This window comes from Callionymus lyra, chromosome 1 (assembly GCF_982586985.1).
Source record: "Callionymus lyra chromosome 1, fCalLyr1.hap1.1, whole genome shotgun sequence".
NCBI classification, from domain to species: Eukaryota; Metazoa; Chordata; class Actinopteri; order Syngnathiformes; family Callionymidae; genus Callionymus; species Callionymus lyra.
In genome coordinates, this window is record NC_141818.1 from 29,493,787 (window position 1) to 29,511,424 (window position 17,638).

General features: G+C 38.7%; 5 protein-coding genes and 1 pseudogene across 5 annotated transcripts; all 6 read right to left on the reverse strand.

The window, feature by feature from the left end:
* Nucleotides 1–198: 198 nt before the first annotated feature.
* Nucleotides 199–2,349, reverse strand: LOC148088833 (uncharacterized). The gene is made up of 2 exons (XM_087785949.1): nucleotides 1,243–2,349; nucleotides 199–933 (listed from the first exon to the last, which is right to left on the reverse strand). Exons 1-2 carry the CDS (start codon nucleotides 2,347–2,349, stop codon nucleotides 199–201), a joined length of 1,842 nt encoding a protein of 613 aa, XP_087642075.1.
* A 5,466-nt stretch (nucleotides 2,350–7,815) lies between these two features.
* On the reverse strand, nucleotides 7,816–8,217 carry LOC148088834 (histone H2A-like). Its single transcript, XM_087800418.1, has one exon. It carries the CDS (start codon nucleotides 8,215–8,217, stop codon nucleotides 7,834–7,836), a length of 384 nt encoding a protein of 127 aa, XP_087656544.1. The 3' UTR covers nucleotides 7,816–7,833.
* Nucleotides 8,218–9,063: 846 nt separating this feature from the next.
* LOC148088835 (histone H1 pseudogene) lies at nucleotides 9,064–9,678 on the reverse strand (annotated as a pseudogene).
* A 1,876-nt stretch (nucleotides 9,679–11,554) lies between these two features.
* LOC148088836 (histone H3) lies at nucleotides 11,555–12,001 on the reverse strand. Its single transcript, XM_087781668.1, has one exon. The coding sequence runs from the start codon at nucleotides 11,999–12,001 to the stop codon at nucleotides 11,591–11,593; it is 411 nt and encodes a 136-aa protein (XP_087637794.1). The 3' UTR covers nucleotides 11,555–11,590.
* A 2,624-nt stretch (nucleotides 12,002–14,625) lies between these two features.
* Nucleotides 14,626–15,022, reverse strand: LOC148088837 (histone H2B-like). Its single transcript, XM_087781895.1, has one exon. It carries the CDS (start codon nucleotides 15,020–15,022, stop codon nucleotides 14,648–14,650), a length of 375 nt encoding a protein of 124 aa, XP_087638021.1. The 3' UTR covers nucleotides 14,626–14,647.
* A 1,069-nt stretch (nucleotides 15,023–16,091) lies between these two features.
* LOC148088838 (histone H2A-like) lies at nucleotides 16,092–16,475 on the reverse strand. The gene has a single exon (XM_087781781.1). It carries the CDS (start codon nucleotides 16,473–16,475, stop codon nucleotides 16,092–16,094), a length of 384 nt encoding a protein of 127 aa, XP_087637907.1.
* Nucleotides 16,476–17,638: the final 1,163 nt, after the last annotated feature.

The following is a 17,638-nucleotide window of genomic DNA, read 5'->3' on the forward strand; positions in this document are numbered from 1 at the left end:
CAAAAAAAATGTTTACACTTCAGTGAATAAATTTCTAAAACACACTAATTTAACATCCAATTCTAAAAAGTTAAAATACTCCACTGTCTACACTTTATATCATTCATGTCCATTGTCCTTTGTCTTTTTAGTTCTGTTAAAAATTTGTTTAAAAGTGACTTCAATTGATATGACCTTATTGTGAATAACCAGTATGCATCATGTCCTCCAGAGTTTACAAACAACAATACAAATTATGAACCAATATAACTCTTTTTGTTCTTGTGGCATATTCTCCAAGACTCCATACATTACTGTGCTCCTTTTTAATTCAATGTCCAGGCCAATACTTTTTAATCTTGCCCAGATGCTTTTTGTCCTTTGACAATCCAAAAGAAGATGATCTAGGGTCTCATCCTGCCGACATTGATCGACGGGACACTGTTTAGTTTTGACGAAGCAACTCCATTTTACAACTGCGCGGACTGCGAGTCTACCGACCGAAACCAGCCACATCACGTCCCTAGTGTTCTCAGATATATCCTTAGAGAAAACATTTTTAACACACGTTTTGAAGTGGCACGTTTGCAGCTGCTTGTATTCGTGGAAACCACCGTGGCACATGTCTGAAATTAACTTGTAAATCTTTTTACTTGAGTCATTGATCCAGTTAATTTTCAATTGTTCATATTTCGTTACAAAGTCACTATATATAAGATGGTAATATGGGAAACCACTTCTTGCTCTTCCCTTCTTCTTTTCCCATCTTGATTTAAGACCGATCCATATTGTTTTTCGACTGATAGCTGAAGCAATATTCCTACAAAAAGCGATGTTTAATTTTATTTGCAAATCCATTGCTCCGAGTCCCCCGTATCTACGGTCTTTATAGAGTAGTTTACGTGTCGTGACTTCTCTGGTGGTTCCCTTGCAGCCCTTTCGCTTTTTAAATGACTTTATTGAATATTACATAGTCATAACAAACATAACAAGGTCATAAAACTGTACGTATTCATCATGTCCAAAACACACAAGAGCCAAAAAAAAAAAAAATGTTTACACTTCAGTGAATACATTTCTAAAACACAAATTTAACATCTAATTCTAAAAGGTTAAAATACTCCACTGTCTACACTTTTTTCCATTCATGTCCATTGTCCTTTGTCTTTTGAGTTCTGTTAAAAAATTTTTAAAAGTGACTTCAATTGATATGACCTTATTGTGAATAAGCAGTATGCACCGTGTCCTCCAGAGTTTACAAACAACAATACAAATTATGAACCAATATAACTCTTTTTGTTCTTGTGGCATATTCTCCAACACTCCATACATTACTGTGCTCCTTTTTATTTCAATGTCCAGGCCAATACTTTTTAATCTTGCCCAGATGCTTTTTGTCCTTTGACAATCCAAAAGAAGATGATCTAGGGTCTCATCCTGCCGACATTGATCGACGGGACACTGTTTAGTTTTAACGAAGCAACTCCATTTGACAACTGCGCGGACTGCGAGTCTACCGACCGAAACCTGCCACATCACGTCCCCAGTGTTCTCAGATATATCCTTAGAGAAAACCTTTTTAACACACGTTTTGAAGTGGCACGTTTGCAGCTGCTTGTATTCATGGAAACCACCGTGGCACATGTCTGAAATTAACTTGTAAATCTTTTTACTTGAGTCATTGATCCAGTTAATTTTCAATTGTTCATATTTCGTTACAAAGTCACTATATATAAGATGGTAATATGGGAAACCACTTCTTGCTCTTCCCTTCTTCTTTTCCCATCTTGATTTAAGACCGATCCAAATTGTTTTTCGACTGATAGCTGAAGTAATATTCCTACAAAAAGCGATGTTTAATTTTATTTGCAAATCCATTGCTCCGAGTCCCCCGTATATACGGTCTATATAGAGTAGTTTACGTGTCGTGACTTCTCTGGTGGTTCCCCAAATAAAATTGACTACCTGTTTATTTATGTTCTTCATCGTATGGGCTTTTGGAGGGAAGATATTTGCTAAGAAAATTAATTTCGACAACACAAAGGTCTTTATGATTGAAATTCTTAGTTTGTAATTTGTGGTTTTATTGTCCCATTTTCCAAGTTCTTCTATGACCTCTTTTTCTTTTTTCTTCCAGTTCTCCTCGTAGCTACATACATTAGAAAACATGATTCCAAGAATACAAACTTCATTTTGGTCTTTTATATTAATCTTTGGTTTGTTATTTATTTCACCAAACCACACACTCTCGGTTTTGTTTTGGTTCAATTTAGCTCCAGAGGCTTTTCCATAATTACATAGATGTTCGTTTATAATGTCCAACTCTGTTTGATTATTTACGACTACAACAATGTCATCTGCATACGCCATTATTACGACCCTCTCTCCATCAGTTGTGTCGGTTCCTTTTAACCTTAGGTCTTCTTTAATCCTTCTCAAGAGAGGGTTAATAGCGAGGACGTACAATGCTGCAGACAGAGGGCAGCCTTGTTTGACGCCTCTTTTTATGCAGAACTGTTCAGTTAAAGTTCCATTTACATTAACTTGCACAGTGGAATCAGCATACAACAGTTGGATTTTATCAATAAAACTTTGTTTAAAACCATAACTCTTTAAAACATGCCACAAGTAATCTCTGGATACATAGTCAAAAGCTTTCCTTTGATCTAGTGTTAGAATGTAAAAGTTTTGTTTATTTTCCATTATATTTCTGACAGTTGCAAGATTGTCCCACATTAACCTCCCCTTTATTGCACAGGTTTGCTCTTGTGCAATAATTTTTCCCAAAATCGGGTTCAGTCGGTTCATTATGATATTTGCTAATATTTTGTAATCAATGTTGGTCATAGCTATTTGCCTCCAGTTGTTGAGGTCTTTGCAGTCTCCTTTTTTTAAAACAAGTGCCATCACACCTTTGTAAAAGGAGGGGTGGAGGATCCCTGATGTTATTCCTTCATTAAAAACTACAGTAAGTAACGGAGAAATTTCTTCAACACAAAACTGATAAAACTCACAAGGAAGTCCATCCGGACCTGGAGCTTTCCCTCGATTTAACTGCAAAATGGCTTCTTTTACTTCATGTATAGCGATTTCAGAGTTGTTGTATTGAAGGTTTGGTATTTCTTTGTCATTTATAAAATATTTCATTTGTGCTTCTGATATTTCGATTTCTTTATACATTTCTTCACAAAGTGCTTTGATCGTTTCCCTTTTTAATTTTTCTTCTGTGACCTGTTCACCATTTTCATTATTTATTGTTGAAATGTATTTATTACTTAGATTAGTTCTGTACTTTTTAATTAATTGGTTTATATTGCACACGTCTTTATCTTTTATCCCGGTCTGTATTCGTAAATGTTGTGACACATCATTCATTTTGGTCAATTCCGATTGAATGTTCTTCATCTCTTCTTCTTCTTCCATCGTTATATTGAGTTTTGTTTTCTTAGTTATGTACGCCATCATGAGTTCTTTGTACCTTTGGTTTTTTTGTTTATTCAAAACTTTACATTTGTATTTGAAGAACATTTTTAATCTTTCCTTCATATACTCCCAGAGTTAACGCTTAGAGTGAAAAAATACCTCTAGGTTCTTGATTAGATGCATTTCAGCGATTAGTTCCTCTATGACGTCTTTTTCTTGTAGTACATCAATATTTAACTTCCAATAACCTCTTTGTTCGCAGTCTCCTAGAAGTAATCCCGTCTCAACTGTTAAATGATCGGAATTGATCAAAATCTATTTTGTGTGGGTACAAAACTCTAAAAACATCTCTCATGTCACAACTTTCACTCAACTCCTTCAGTGCTTTCCCCTCTCTCGGCAGTTTCAGGGGTCTTTTTCGTCTGTGTATGCGTTGAAATCACCACACAATACAGTATTATACCCGGCAGTCAACAATTCTTGTACTTTTTTAAAAATCCTTACTTTGGTGGCAGCGTCTGGAGGAGTGTATACATTTATGACTCTTAATTTAGTGCCCATATAAAAACAATCAACTAATAGAATTCGTCCTGGGATTATTTCCCTTGTTTTAAAAATATCAATTTTGTTCTTAAAAAATATTGCAACACCGTCAGCCTTATCACAACCTATGGAGATCGCGGATGATCCTTTTGTCCAGAGTTGAGTCACGTGTTCTACATCTTTCCTCGTCGTGAGTCTCAGTTCTTGTGCGCATATAATGTCATAGTGTGTGTGGATAAGAGTGTTGATTTTTGCGTCTCTGTTTCCTTTAGATTTAATGCCTCGCAAGTTGCATGTTGCCACGGAGATGACGCCCATATTAATATCGATGAATTACAATTTGCGAACTTTTTTCTCACAGACATTAACACACTCACTCGGGGATACTCGGTTTCGTTTACAACTCACGTGACCCGTGGGAACTTTCGACGCGGCGTCTGGCTGCTCCTCGTCTTCACCAGATCCCTCGTCAGTGACAGATTCCTCACTTCGAAAGGAATCTGAATCACCACTTTCCGACTCGTCTCCACGACCCTCGCTGCTGCTGCTCCTGCTGCTGCTGTCTTCACTCGTCACAGGAAGCTGGACCTCTGCTGCATGGACTGGTGGGCTGCGCCGTGGAATCGCTGCCTCCGCTGGTCCTCCTCTCCTGTCGACCACTTGTTCCTCCGCCGCGCTTCCTGGAGTTGCTTCCTGGGAGAGTCGATGGGAAAATCCTCTTCCTCTTCCTCTGCCTCTTCCTACCGGAACGTTGAGGGTCTTCTGTGCCTCCTGTCTCCGGGACTCGACAGTCAGAGGGGTATTAGATGGTATTTTAGCGCCCTCTGTTGGATGGTTTGACTTGGTGGTCCCAGTAGAGGCAACTGGATTAGATCGTTTCTGGCTTTTATCGATGTTATTGTATGCTTTGGGGCACTGGAAAAAGGTATGCGACCCCCCACACAGGCTACATGCAAGCTTGGCTTTGTGGCCAAGGCCCGCACATTTCCAGCACTTTATTTCAACACAGTCTTTCACCTGGTGCTCCGTGCTGTCACATACAAAACACCTTGTAGCTTGACCGGGGTAGAATATTCTTCCGCTGTAAGGGCCATTGGAATCCGTGCGGCTCCAGAGTTGGTGTTGTTTAATTTAACCCTATATTTGCGGATGCCATACCAGATTCCAAACTCATCCAAAGGTTTATAAGGCTCTTCGAGGATTGTGCAGAATCTGCCCAGGAAAGTAGCCACGTCCTGATCAGAAACTCTGCCTGTCCAAAATTTCACAACTATGTTGATGATGTCGATTGTGACAGACGAGTCGATCTGCCACACTTTCCATCTGCTGTCTTTTATGTTGTTCGTGTACTTTTCTAAGAATTTCCTCAATTCGGGTTCTTGGTAAAAACAGAGCTCGAACTCTCTCCTGTTCGGAAGTGGTATGAAGGAATAAATATCCTTGGCATTTATCCAGCCAGATTTAAATAAGACCCCTTTCACACATATTCACAGGACGGAGGTCCTCCTTCTCCCGTATATTTAAGCCTCACCCAATTCTGGGTGAAACGTGAGCCATAGGACGCCATGTCCCAGGCGACTGTCTTTGCACAGTGTTCGTTCACAAGTAAAGATCCGCACTTACTTTTTTTTGAAAAGCGTGTTGATATGATGCTTGATTTACTTTGTTTGTCACTTTCCAAAGATACTACTTAATTGCCGCCCTTTCCTCTGCTAGGCATCGTAGTTCGAGTATTCAAACTGCAAGTGTTGCGTGACATTTAAGCCACTTTATTTATTTAAACCGAGCGGACGTTTTCGAAGACAGGTGCAGTGATTTAAAAAAAAAAAAATGTGTAGACGTTTTAAAGATGGTTTTACATTATACATTAACTTCAGGCTCAAGTCTTCTTACACAAGATTAATCATTTTACTCACATTGATATTAAAGCAGCAATGGATAGTTTTTGGTACCTTGACTCATGACTCATATACCGTGACTTGAGGTGTTTTGTGTGTTTTTTATTTTCACTTTAAAAGTTCTTGGGAATGATAGGAACATGCTCCACAAAAAATGTAAACAACATACTTCTTTACATCACCTCATTATCACCTATCTTATACCGAGGGCTAAGCATTGAAACAAGCGAGAGACCCGCCGTTGCGCTGCTATGGCTGAACCTGGGCCAAAGAAAGAAAAAAATTGTCTGTAGAGATAAAGAAAAAAAAAGAGAATCTTATCGGATGAAAGGACGGTCAAGGCTCGTCACCGGCTTTTGCTCGCTGGCTTGAGGTCAGATTAGAACGATTCACGACTGATGATGCTCTGATCAGTTCTTGCTGGACAACTAATTAGTTTCAAAGTTTCGATGTTCGAGTCAAAATATTCATTTTATCGATCAAAAAACTGCGTGGTAGCGATAAATATTCACCACTAATAACTGTTAGTTATAGTTCACAGTTCCCCACTCACACGACCAGACACGCTACGAACCAGAACTTAACAAATGTTTATCTTAAATATTTATACTGTGAAAAGATCAGATACTGAATCACTGTCGTTTTATCGTGTTTTGCATGTGACATTAGTTTGCGATGATTCATTCTCAGAGAGAGACGTTTATTGCCAGTTTTGTAAATACAACAAAGGATTTGTTATGCTGTTCAAAGAACAATATATTCAGGACTGACTAGTTAGCATAACTAACAAGTCAGCATAATAAAGTTAGCATAACTAACAAGTCAGGCCTGATCTATATAGTTCACTTCAGTAGCTCCTAACTTTTAAGTTAGTTAAACCATGTCTTCAAGTATTTTTTACTGGCCGTTAGGTGTGTCTAGTGCACTGTGTTGTTTTATATACATAGTTTTTGTTATTGTCTTCATATTGTATGTTTTATTGGTCATCGTTATTTGTATATTAGAATTATCTGTTAAAACATAGAAGATGCATTGACCGATTTCCGCTCAGCGGACATTCTTATAGTCGTGCTGCTGCTCTGGCCAGTGCCTGGTTGCCCTACTCTGATTGGCTGTTTTAAAAAGTGGCGGGCTGATTTGCTTCTCAATTGTTTGTGTACATTTTATGTCTTAACAGTTGAATTAGGTTGAATTTAAGTAACGTGGTCAAATTATTTTTTATATTTCACAAGCGTGTATGAATACATAAATTATTATTTGTTGGCTCACTATTATCTGCTTGTATCAGGAAATGTCCGGACAATGGGAATAATTGACCAAAGGGCAGGTTAGATTCATCTATTTTTTAAATATAATTTATGGCAATAATTCATCTCCTTTACAGCCTCAGATCATGCAAATCAACGCACCATAGTTATTATTGTTTATTTTGTATTTTTCGGTCAGTGCTTTATTTATAACTTATAAATGATTGGTGAAGGAAGACAGAGAAAACTGAGATAAATTGAGTCGCAAACAAGATAATCAGTATTCTACTTCCTGGTTTCAACATATTAGGAAAAATGCAATTATATGAAGACAAACATAATTATCAATTTTACTAATTAATAATTCATTGATACAGCGAGCTCTGCTTTTCTCATTTAAAATGTGCCCAAAATATACTTTGTTTTTGAACAGTTTAAATAAAACTTATATATAGGGAATAAGTGAGAACACGATGTTTCTGATTAACACCCATTAACTGCGTTAGTTGACGAGATTTTGCTGCTGCGTTTTTATTCGTGTCCTAAACACAACTGTTGCTCAACACTGGTCTAGCGGTTTATCAATAATGGATTAAATAGGAATATTTTTCTTTGAACATGAAGTGCGTTAATACACCAAATAAAACAATAGGTTACGAATTTAATCAATGACTGATCTCTATAGTTGGATGTGTGTGGCTCTGAAAAGAGCCGTTGAGTTTCAAGGATGTCGTTTCACTTTCTTATTTCTTGGCCGCCTTCTCGGTCTTCTTGGGCAGCAGGACTGCCTGGATGTTGGGCAACACTCCACCCTGAGCGATGGTCACTCCTCCGAGCAGCTTGTTGAGCTCCTCGTCGTTGCGGACAGCCAGCTGCAGGTGACGCGGGATGATTCTGGTCTTCTTGTTGTCGCGGGCAGCGTTTCCAGCCAACTCCAGGATCTCAGCGGTCAGATACTCCAGCACAGCTGCCAGGTAGACGGGAGCACCAGCGCCGACACGCTGAGCGTAGTTTCCCTTCCTCAGCAGTCTGTGGACACGACCGACTGGGAACTGGAGTCCAGCTCTGGAAGAACGGGACTTGGCCTTAGCGCGGGACTTGCCTCCGGTTTTGCCTCTGCCACTCATGGTTGTAGAAAATGTCGAGGAACGTTCAATGAATAATAGCGCCTAACGGACAGTGTCTTTATATATCCGTGAGTAGAGGGAGGTTCTTTCTCAATGACAGCGAGCGCTCGCTCTTAAATGTTTCCTCCAATGAAAAGTTGAGTTTGTGGAGGGGTCGCTTTCAGAGGCGTGGTCACATATAAGCTGGAACTGAACGTTAGTATGTTTTTATTGATCACATGCAGTGTTAAAGTTTCACAGAATGTAAAAGTTTTTTGGTTCACAAAAGTAAGATGAACATTTTTTCAAGCACCAGCTGCTTGTATAAAATCTAGAAGTCAATTATCGTCTTATGAGGATATTATGATTAATCTAGCCATTAAAGTAGAATAAAAGATTAAACTATTCAATAAAAATTACTTTATTTAACTGTGGCAGTTTATGCATTGTTGTTTGTTATCTTTTTTAATAGGTTTTAGTTACACTTATGTCATGTTTATTTTACCAAAAATGAATCTCCTGATGTTGACACTGACCAAACCTTCTACTGTATCTCAACAAACAAGTTTTTGAAACATATGAATGTGCAAATATACATAGGTTTGATTTCTTAAAACATTATATATGTATAAATGTTATTTTATAACATATAAATTGTTTATTTCATATTTAATGATCCGTGTTTTTAGTTGTATCTTCATTATAGGTCAAAATAGACCGACTTTTCAGGTGAACTTGGCTCATGTCTTCACACATGTACTTGAATAATGAGTGTTGACAGCATGTGACATGTTGAGTGACAGTTGCTCTGTAGAGGAGTTGGGTGGCTCTGAAAAGAGCCTTTAATGGAAGCAGAGATTTCAGCGTCTACTTCTTCTTAGGAGCTGCTTTCTTGACCTTGGGTTTAACGACCTTCTTGGCAGGAGATTTCTTCACTGATGGCTTCTTCTTTGTAGCCACCTTCTTGGGGCTCTTGGCTACCACCTTCTTTGCAGCCTTCTTGGGACTCTTGGCTGCTGCTTTCTTCGCTGCTGGCTTCTTTACCGCCTTCTTCGGGGACTTCTTGGCAGCTGCTGTCTTCTTCACGGCGGTCTTGGCCTTCTTGGCCGCTGCTGGTTTCTTGACTGCTGCGGGTTTCTTGGCTTTAGGTGCAGCTTTCTTGACCTTAGGAGCTTCTTTCTTGCTCAGCTTGAAGGAGCCGGAAGCTCCGGTGCCCTTGGTCTGGACGAGAGTTCCTGCGACGACCAGCTTCTTAACAGCGGTCTTGACGCGAACGTTGTTCTTCTCCACATCGTATCCAGCGGCGGCGAGAGCCTTCTTGATGGCGGCCAGAGAGACTCCGCTGCGCTCCTGGGAGGCGGACACAGCATTGACGACCAGCTCGCTGACGCTGGGGCCAGACTTGGCGGCCTTGCTCGTCGTCTTCTTCTTCTTGGCGGCTTTGGCCGGAGCGGCGGCGGGAGCTGGAGCGACTTCTGCCATGATTTCAGATTCTCAATCTAACGCGGGTCAGACTAGACTGTCATGCGCGGGGAGTGGGATGGATTTAAACTTACCATGAGAACCGTGGAGAGTGAAGGCGGCTGCAGCTCCAGCGAGCAGCGTCTCACTGCTCCTCTCGTGTTTTCTCTTCGTCTTTCAAACCGAAAAACAACAACATGGGTCAAATAAATCATTATTTTACTGAACATGTGTGAAAGCGGACATGTTTATTTTCCCGTTTAACAAACAAACACTTTAACTAGATTCGCAATATTTGCTGTGAATCGTCATAACTTCACCTCTTTGCTGTTGTCAGCGCTCGTACTCGCAGATTTCTTCCTCGTTTTTCTCCTATAAAAGTTGTAAAATGAATAAAAACATCTTCAAACCATGTTGTTAAGGTAGAAGCCTCTTCTTGTCTCACATCTAAATATCTTTAATGTGACTTTTCTTCACCTATGTGGAGACATTTGACGTTTGATTCAAGTAGCAAACACACACTTACAGGCACCGCTTGATGTCACTTGATTTACTTGCTGCTCGACTACACGACACATGTTTTCTAAATACAAATAGAGAATTGTGTCAATAATTCAACATTGTTTCATGCCGCTTTTATTTCCATATACAGTATATATTCTCTCTTGGACATTTAACAATCTTAATTTCCACTCTTTCGCTGATAGTCTGGAAGATTGATTTTAACAGGCAATAAAATAAAACCTCAAATGTGATATAAGATCACTGAACACAGGCGACTTCTTGTATTTTATATTCAAGTAAATGAACATTAATTTGTAGGTTATTAAATAACCAAAGATTCTGTTATGAAATTGAAATCTAACTTTGTTCTGATGACCAGGAATGGAGGATCAAATATATTCCACATAAGTTTGTGTAATCATCCTTCTTTGAGGATCTATTGATTGTTTAAAATGTCACTTATTTTGTCCTATAACTTCTTTTGACTAGTTTTATAAGGTTCATCTATCTATAGTGACAGCAAGAAAACACAAAAAATGCTTAATGTCATCACTGGAAGGACTTGTGGTTTGAACTTCAATTAATCCAATAATAGTTCAACAAAGAGGAACTTTTATTTCCAGTGTTGTGAACATAAGGAATTGCTTTTCTCGTCAGTACAGAATAAAACACTGAAACAAGAAAACACACAAAATTAACAAACAGAAAAACAGAACCAAGCACCAAGGCAGCCATTCTACGGTGCCTGAGGTCGTTTTGTCACTTATTTTGATAGTTAAATGTTCTCAAAAAACCTCCAATGTGATCTTAGACCACTGAGGCAAGGTTTAACTTCACTATAGTTATGATAGTCAAGAAAATACAAATAAGATAAAAAATGTGTTTCTCACATGAAATGGAAGTTTGATTCAAGGCGTTTGATATTTCTTGAAGCCTTCAGTGCCGACCTTTGTTCACACAGACAAAGAACATTTGTGAGAATGTTGCAGGACACATGCCGGGTCCTTGCCAATGCAGAGCTGCATGAGTTAGACTTTACCTTAAACAAGACTAAACAAAAGTTGATGTTTGAAGCTCTGTCTTGGATCATTTCACTAACTTTGAAAAGTTTTAAATATTTGACTTTATACTGGCATTTTGAAGCATCATCTACAACTGTTGAGACATGAATTCTGCTCAAGTCATTAATTTGAATTCACCTACTGCAGGTTCAGTCAATTAAGACCATTATTCGAAATGAACAGATTTAACCACAAATATTGATTGTGCTTTGGTGTTCAGATCCCACGATCTACACCAATTAGATATTTTACAAAGATGAATCAAGTTTTGATTTTAAATGAACTTCCTGAGTAACGCGTGTTGAAACATGAGCTCGTTATTGGATGTGTGTGGCTCTGAAAAGAGCCGTTGTGATGGAGGGGCTGCTTCAAGCTCTCTCTCCGCGGATGCGACGAGCCAGCTGGATGTCTTTGGGCATGATGGTGACTCTCTTGGCGTGGATGGCGCACAGGTTGGTGTCCTCGAACAGACCCACCAGGTAAGCCTCGCTGGACTCCTGCAGAGCCATGACGGCGGAGCTCTGGAAGCGCAGGTCGGTCTTGAAGTCCTGAGCGATCTCACGGACCAGACGCTGGAAAGGAAGCTTGCGGATCAGTAGCTCGGTGGACTTCTGGTAGCGACGGATCTCTCTCAGGGCGACGGTGCCGGGCCTGTAACGGTGAGGTTTCTTGACGCCGCCGGTGGCCGGGGCGCTTTTACGCGCTGCCTTGGTGGCCAGCTGCTTCCTGGGAGCTTTTCCTCCGGTGGACTTACGAGCGGTCTGTTTGGTTCTTGCCATTGTAGTAGAGTTGTCTTCTTCAACAGAGAATTGTGAGCGAGAGCAGCGTTGGCTCCTCTTTTAAACCGTCAGGCGCGCGCGCGTCACTGAGACGCCTTGTTCTTCTCCCCCGCCTGATTGGTCACTTGTGCACGCCTGCCACCTACAGGAACATAACGTCGCTACTGATTGGAGGAATCAGATTTGAAATGCATTTATTCTTTTTAATTATTTTCGAGTGAATTTAATATCAGATAAGATGTTAAAAAACAGAAGACATTAAACTCTTAAAAATGTCAGGTCTTTGAATTTCTACATTTGTTTTTGTCAAAGCTTGGTAATTGTAAAAAACTAAGTTAGTCATTGTTAGTAATCTAATCTAATACCACTTTTTAAAAATATAGGTAATTAAGGTCATAGAATGTGAATGCACTGATACAACAAAGAAAACTGTATCTTCAATCTTTGCAACATAACGTGTGTGTTAGTTATTGTTCATTTTAAATAAAGGTTTGGGTCAGGTTACAAGCACATACTTGACAGTTAGATCCGCTTAGTTTCACTTTTATTGGAATCAACTCCCTGTGAGTTTTGGTGATTTTTGACCAATAGCATGATTTTGTGATATTACATTCATAATTCCATATTTTTTTTGTATTAATTCAAATCGAGAACAGAATGTACTTTTTCTTAATGAAATTGTGGGAAATTATAAAAAAAAAAAATAAAAAAAAGAACATTGAAACATATTCACAAAACTGAACATATTTACTAGTTTATTAGTTGAAAAAAACCACCATTAAGCCAGATATATTTACACACAAGATTATAACGCACTAAAAACCAAGTGACAACTTCTAAAAGGTTCAAATACTATAATTCTACTTTGTTTTTTGTCAAAGTTTTGTAATTGTAAGAAATATATCAAAGAATGCAATGCCATTGTGGTGGATGGAATCTGAATATATAAATATACAAACAAAACATGTCTCTATTCTATTCTTGCGGGAGTTCCGAATAACTTTAGTTATTGGTTTTTAGTGGTCATTTTAAATAAAGGTTCGGGTCATGCTCACATACTTGAGTTAGATCCGCTTAGTTTCGGTTTTACTTCAATCAACTACCTGTTCAAGGTTAAGTTGAAATGTGCTTTTTGTGTCATTAATCAACCAGTTGTGTTAAGATTCAATGATTGTGAACATGATTAACAATAGTAATGTACTTGTATTATTTTAAATTAAATGATTTTAATATGGCCTTGACATGCACTGGAAATTAAATTTTGAAATCTGAGAAAATAATTTTTTCTAACGAGTTATCACATGATGGGTTCTCTTGTTTATCAGATGGAATGTTCCCTGAACATGTTGATGAGGCATACATACAGATTTTCACATAAAGCTCTCTGCCAAGAGAAAACAACTCTGTATGAATGAAGGAAGCTGAAACAATGGGATCTGATACACGTGTGTATTTGATCAATTCCAAAAGTGAGAGCTGAGTTGAATATATATTTTATTTTCTTCTCTTGGTTGTGACAGGACAGTAGGGTGTAGGGAAGTGACAGATGTTGTTAATCATCCTAAAATAACTTTCATTTCAGCAAGACATCAAAATAAGATCTCATCAGATCCCAACAGACAAAACGCTGTAGCTCAAGAGAATTTTGGAAATTAGACTTGCCGTGATCATTGATTTAGTTTCGGACATAACAGACGAGGACAGGTTGCGGTGCAAATATTCCATATCAAACTCACTTTATGGAGGTCCGTTAATCTTGCACATAAGAAAGATTTGAGTAACAGGAGTGATCTCACAGTCCAAAATATCACCAGCTGATGAGAACATTAGTGAGGAAACCTCACTGTCAGGAAATATACTTGAATATTGTTTCAATATGTTGACATTTTAGCCTATTATAAGTCTATAGGTGTATGTTATAATATTGTATATGTATATATCATTTTGTTTTAAAATAAACATTCACCATGTAGAAAGAATGTGGAATCTAAATAGATAATTCACAATCATGAACCTAATTTGGATTTTAAAACTCATGTCAACTTTTTTTTAATGCATTTGCAGTGTACGCATTACAAAGCGCAATATGATAGATTCTAAAACAGTGTCTTTGGTGCACTTTTGACCTGCTTGGGAGCACATTTTATCAGTATCTCACAAGATTAGAGCTACTTAATCAATGACTAGTGTATGGCTGTTAATTTATTTATCATCAGTGCATAAAACGAGTTTAATTTGTAACACTGGAAAGAACATATACCGATTAAAATACGTTTTTGACCCAGCAGGTGGGGCTAATCAAGTATTTGCAAGGATGTCGTAATCAGAATCCCAAACTTTTAATGGCAGTGTTGTAAACGTGTGATTCATACGGTCACACATCACTGCGGAGAATAGATATCAGCGGCTTCAAGCAAACACCCACGAAAGCTCACCTCAAACAAGCCGCACATCTCAGACAAACAAAATAATCGATACGAGAAGAGGGGGGAAGGCATGTTATGATGTACCGTCATGATCCCATACTGATTGTTAGAATTAACGTGGCAATCTGAAACCATACAATTAATATTTGGACACACGACGAAAGCTCATGAGATGGAGTGAGTGGCTCTGAAAAGAGCCGTTGGGTTGTAGGAGCGAGGTTTACTTGGAACTGGTGTACTTGGTGACGGCTTTGGTGCCTTCAGACACGGCGTGCTTGGCCAGCTCACCGGGCAGCAACAGACGCACAGCGGTCTGGATCTCCCGGGAAGAGATGGTGGAGCGCTTGTTGTAGTGAGCCAAGCGAGACGCTTCTCCGGCGATGCGCTCAAAGATGTCGTTGACGAACGAGTTCATGATGCCCATGGCCTTGGAGGAGATGCCGGTGTCTGGGTGGACCTGCTTCAGCACCTTGTACACGTAGATGGCGTAACTCTCCTTCCTGGACTTCCTCCTCTTTTTGCCGCTTTTGGCGGCGGTCTTGGTGACGGCTTTCTTGGAGCCCTTCTTGGGCGCAGGCTTGGCTGGATCAGGCATGATGACGAGGCTCGATACCGAATGAGTAACTTCAGCTCAGCGGACATTCTTATAATCGTGCTGCTGCTCTGGCGAGTGTGTGGTTTCCTTATTCTGATTGGCTGTTTTAAAAAGTGGCGGGCTTATTTGTTTATCAATGGAGGTTGATTGTTTGAGTTCATGTGTTGTTTTAACGGCGCACGTTAGTTTTGTTAGTATGTTCAATGAAAAATCGTACAATACTTTGTAAATAAGTACCGATTTGTTTACTCGCTTTTTTAATAAAATAACCATCCGGTTATATATAAATGCTTATATCAGGAAACTTTAGGCCAATGTGAATAATTCATGTACATGCAGGGGAATAACTTTTTTTGATATCGAATTAAGATATATATTTTTAAACATTTAGTTTGTTATATTCTCAGAATTTATCAGACAATTATGAATACAATTGTTTCATTTTGATTGTCTATTAGAAAGAGTGACGAGGCAGACGTTGACTGTCGACAAAGACTTACAAGTCCACGTTACTTGTGTAAACCGAGCTCCCACCACCGCTGCAGCCTCGATTGATGAACGTAAATGTCATTTTCCGTTCTGCGGCAACAACTGATGTGACGCTACATTTTAAACTTCCTTCTGTGTACAATCGAGTCCAACTCAAATGTGGCCCACAGTCATTTTATGAAGCCCGTCAAATAATTTTTCATGAACGCGTTTAGATTGGCACCACCCATATGGCTCTCAAGTGAAAGATTGTAAAAATGGTGCAATCCAAACTAGTTAGTGCTATAGTAGCTAGTGGCACAGAATTCAATTCAAAAAAGTAGATCAATGTTCATGTTGCCGACATAAGATGAAGGATGTCAACAATACAGTAATAATGTTTAAATATATCTTTAAGAAAACTGATTTCATTGAGATAAATGCGCAAATAATGAAGTTATCACGAAGAACTAATCACATGTGATTGTTGGTTTTCCACAATCCACGCAAGTGGATTCATGAGAACAATGACTGAGTTCTATAGCTGATGTGTGTGGCTCTGAAAAGAGCCGTTGAGTTTCAAGGATGTTGTTCGTGCGTCTTATTTCTTGGCCGCCTTCTCGGTCTTCTTGGGCAGCAGGACTGCCTGGATGTTGGGCAACACTCCACCCTGAGCGATGGTCACTCCTCCGAGCAGCTTGTTGAGCTCCTCGTCGTTGCGGACAGCCAGCTGCAGGTGACGCGGGATGATTCTGCTTTTCTTGTTGTCGCGGGCAGCGTTTCCAGCCAACTCCAGGATCTCAGCGGTCAGATACTCCAGCACAGCTGCCATGTAGACGGGAGCACCAGCGCCGACACGCTTAGCGTAGTTTCCCTTCCTCAGCAGTCTGTGGACACGACCGACTGGGAACTGAAGTCCAGCTCTGGAAGAACGCGACTTGGCCTTAGCGCGGGACTTGCCTCCAGTTTTGCCTCTGCCACTCATGGTTGTAGAAAATGTTGATGATCATGTCTATCGGACAGTGTCTTTATAGTTCCGTGAATAGAGGGCGGTTCTTTCTTGCTCACAGCAAGCGCTCGCGCTTAAAGCTTTCCTCCAATGAAAGGCAGAGTTTGCGAAGGAGTCGCCTTCAGAGGCGTGGCCACATATGAGCTTAAACTGAACGTTCGTAAGTAAGTCACTTTATATTTGTAGAGCGCTTTTCCAGACAAGGATCACAAAGCTCTTCAACTATCAAAACAATAGTAAATAAAATATATCCTTAAAAGGTAAACACAACACCGTTTTTATTGATCACATACTTGTATAAACTGATAAATCCAAAGAGATGCCTTAAATGGAAAAGTTATGCGGTTCTTAATAGGAAGATGAGAAACAATTTTGACGGATCTTGACATCAATGATCGTGTCTTAGACTTCTTTAGGATATTCTGATAAATGTATCCATTAAAATGGATCAAACTATTCACAAAACACTAACATGTTATATTTAACTTGATGTTGCGATAGTCTATACATAAAGTGTTTTTTTTTTGTTTTTTTTATATAGGTTTTAGTTTTGTACTTTATATAAATGAATCTCCTGTTGTTAACTTTGACTAAACTTTCCTCCAGTATCACAATGAACACATTTTGTTTAAACCTAAGCAATATACATAGGTTTGATTTCTTAACTATATGTTATTGTTTTTTACTTTTAAATATGTTTTTTAAATAAATAATTCCACCATTTAGCTGATGTACTGTATATGTAAATACATAATTATGAATTAAAACTTTTTTTTTTAATGATTTGATATTTATTATCAATGTATTCAGGTCAATAAAGGTGAAAACAAACTATACAGAAAACAATAACCTGTTATAATTAACTTGATGTTGCAGTTTATGCACTTATTGTTTTATTAACTTTTAAATATGTTTTAGTTATACTGTTGTCATGTTTGTTTTACTATATACACAAACACATTGAAACAATGTGCAAACAAAATACATGGTTACATGGTTCATTTCCTTTATGTATGTATATACAATAAGTGTTATGTATATATATATACCTGTATATATATATATATATATATATATATATATATATATATATATGGTTGAATTTGATATTGAATGACCTGTACACAGTTCAATATAAG

Bases quoted from the DNA above. Each gene is read 5' to 3' on its own strand.
- LOC148088833 (XM_087785949.1), bottom strand. From the start codon at position 2,349: ATGGCGTATGCAGATGACATTGTTGTAGTCGTAAATAATCAAACAGAG. The intron at 934-1,242 runs GTTTGTAAACTC...TATTCAATAAAG, and splicing joins GGTTCATAATTTGTATTGTT to TCATTTAAAAAGCGAAAGGG.
- LOC148088834 (XM_087800418.1), bottom strand. From the start codon at position 8,217: ATGAGTGGCAGAGGCAAAACCGGAGGCAAGTCCCGCGCTAAGGCCAAG.
- LOC148088836 (XM_087781668.1), bottom strand. From the start codon at position 12,001: ATGGCAAGAACCAAACAGACCGCTCGTAAGTCCACCGGAGGAAAAGCT.
- LOC148088837 (XM_087781895.1), bottom strand. From the start codon at position 15,022: ATGCCTGATCCAGCCAAGCCTGCGCCCAAGAAGGGCTCCAAGAAAGCC.
- LOC148088838 (XM_087781781.1), bottom strand. From the start codon at position 16,475: ATGAGTGGCAGAGGCAAAACTGGAGGCAAGTCCCGCGCTAAGGCCAAG.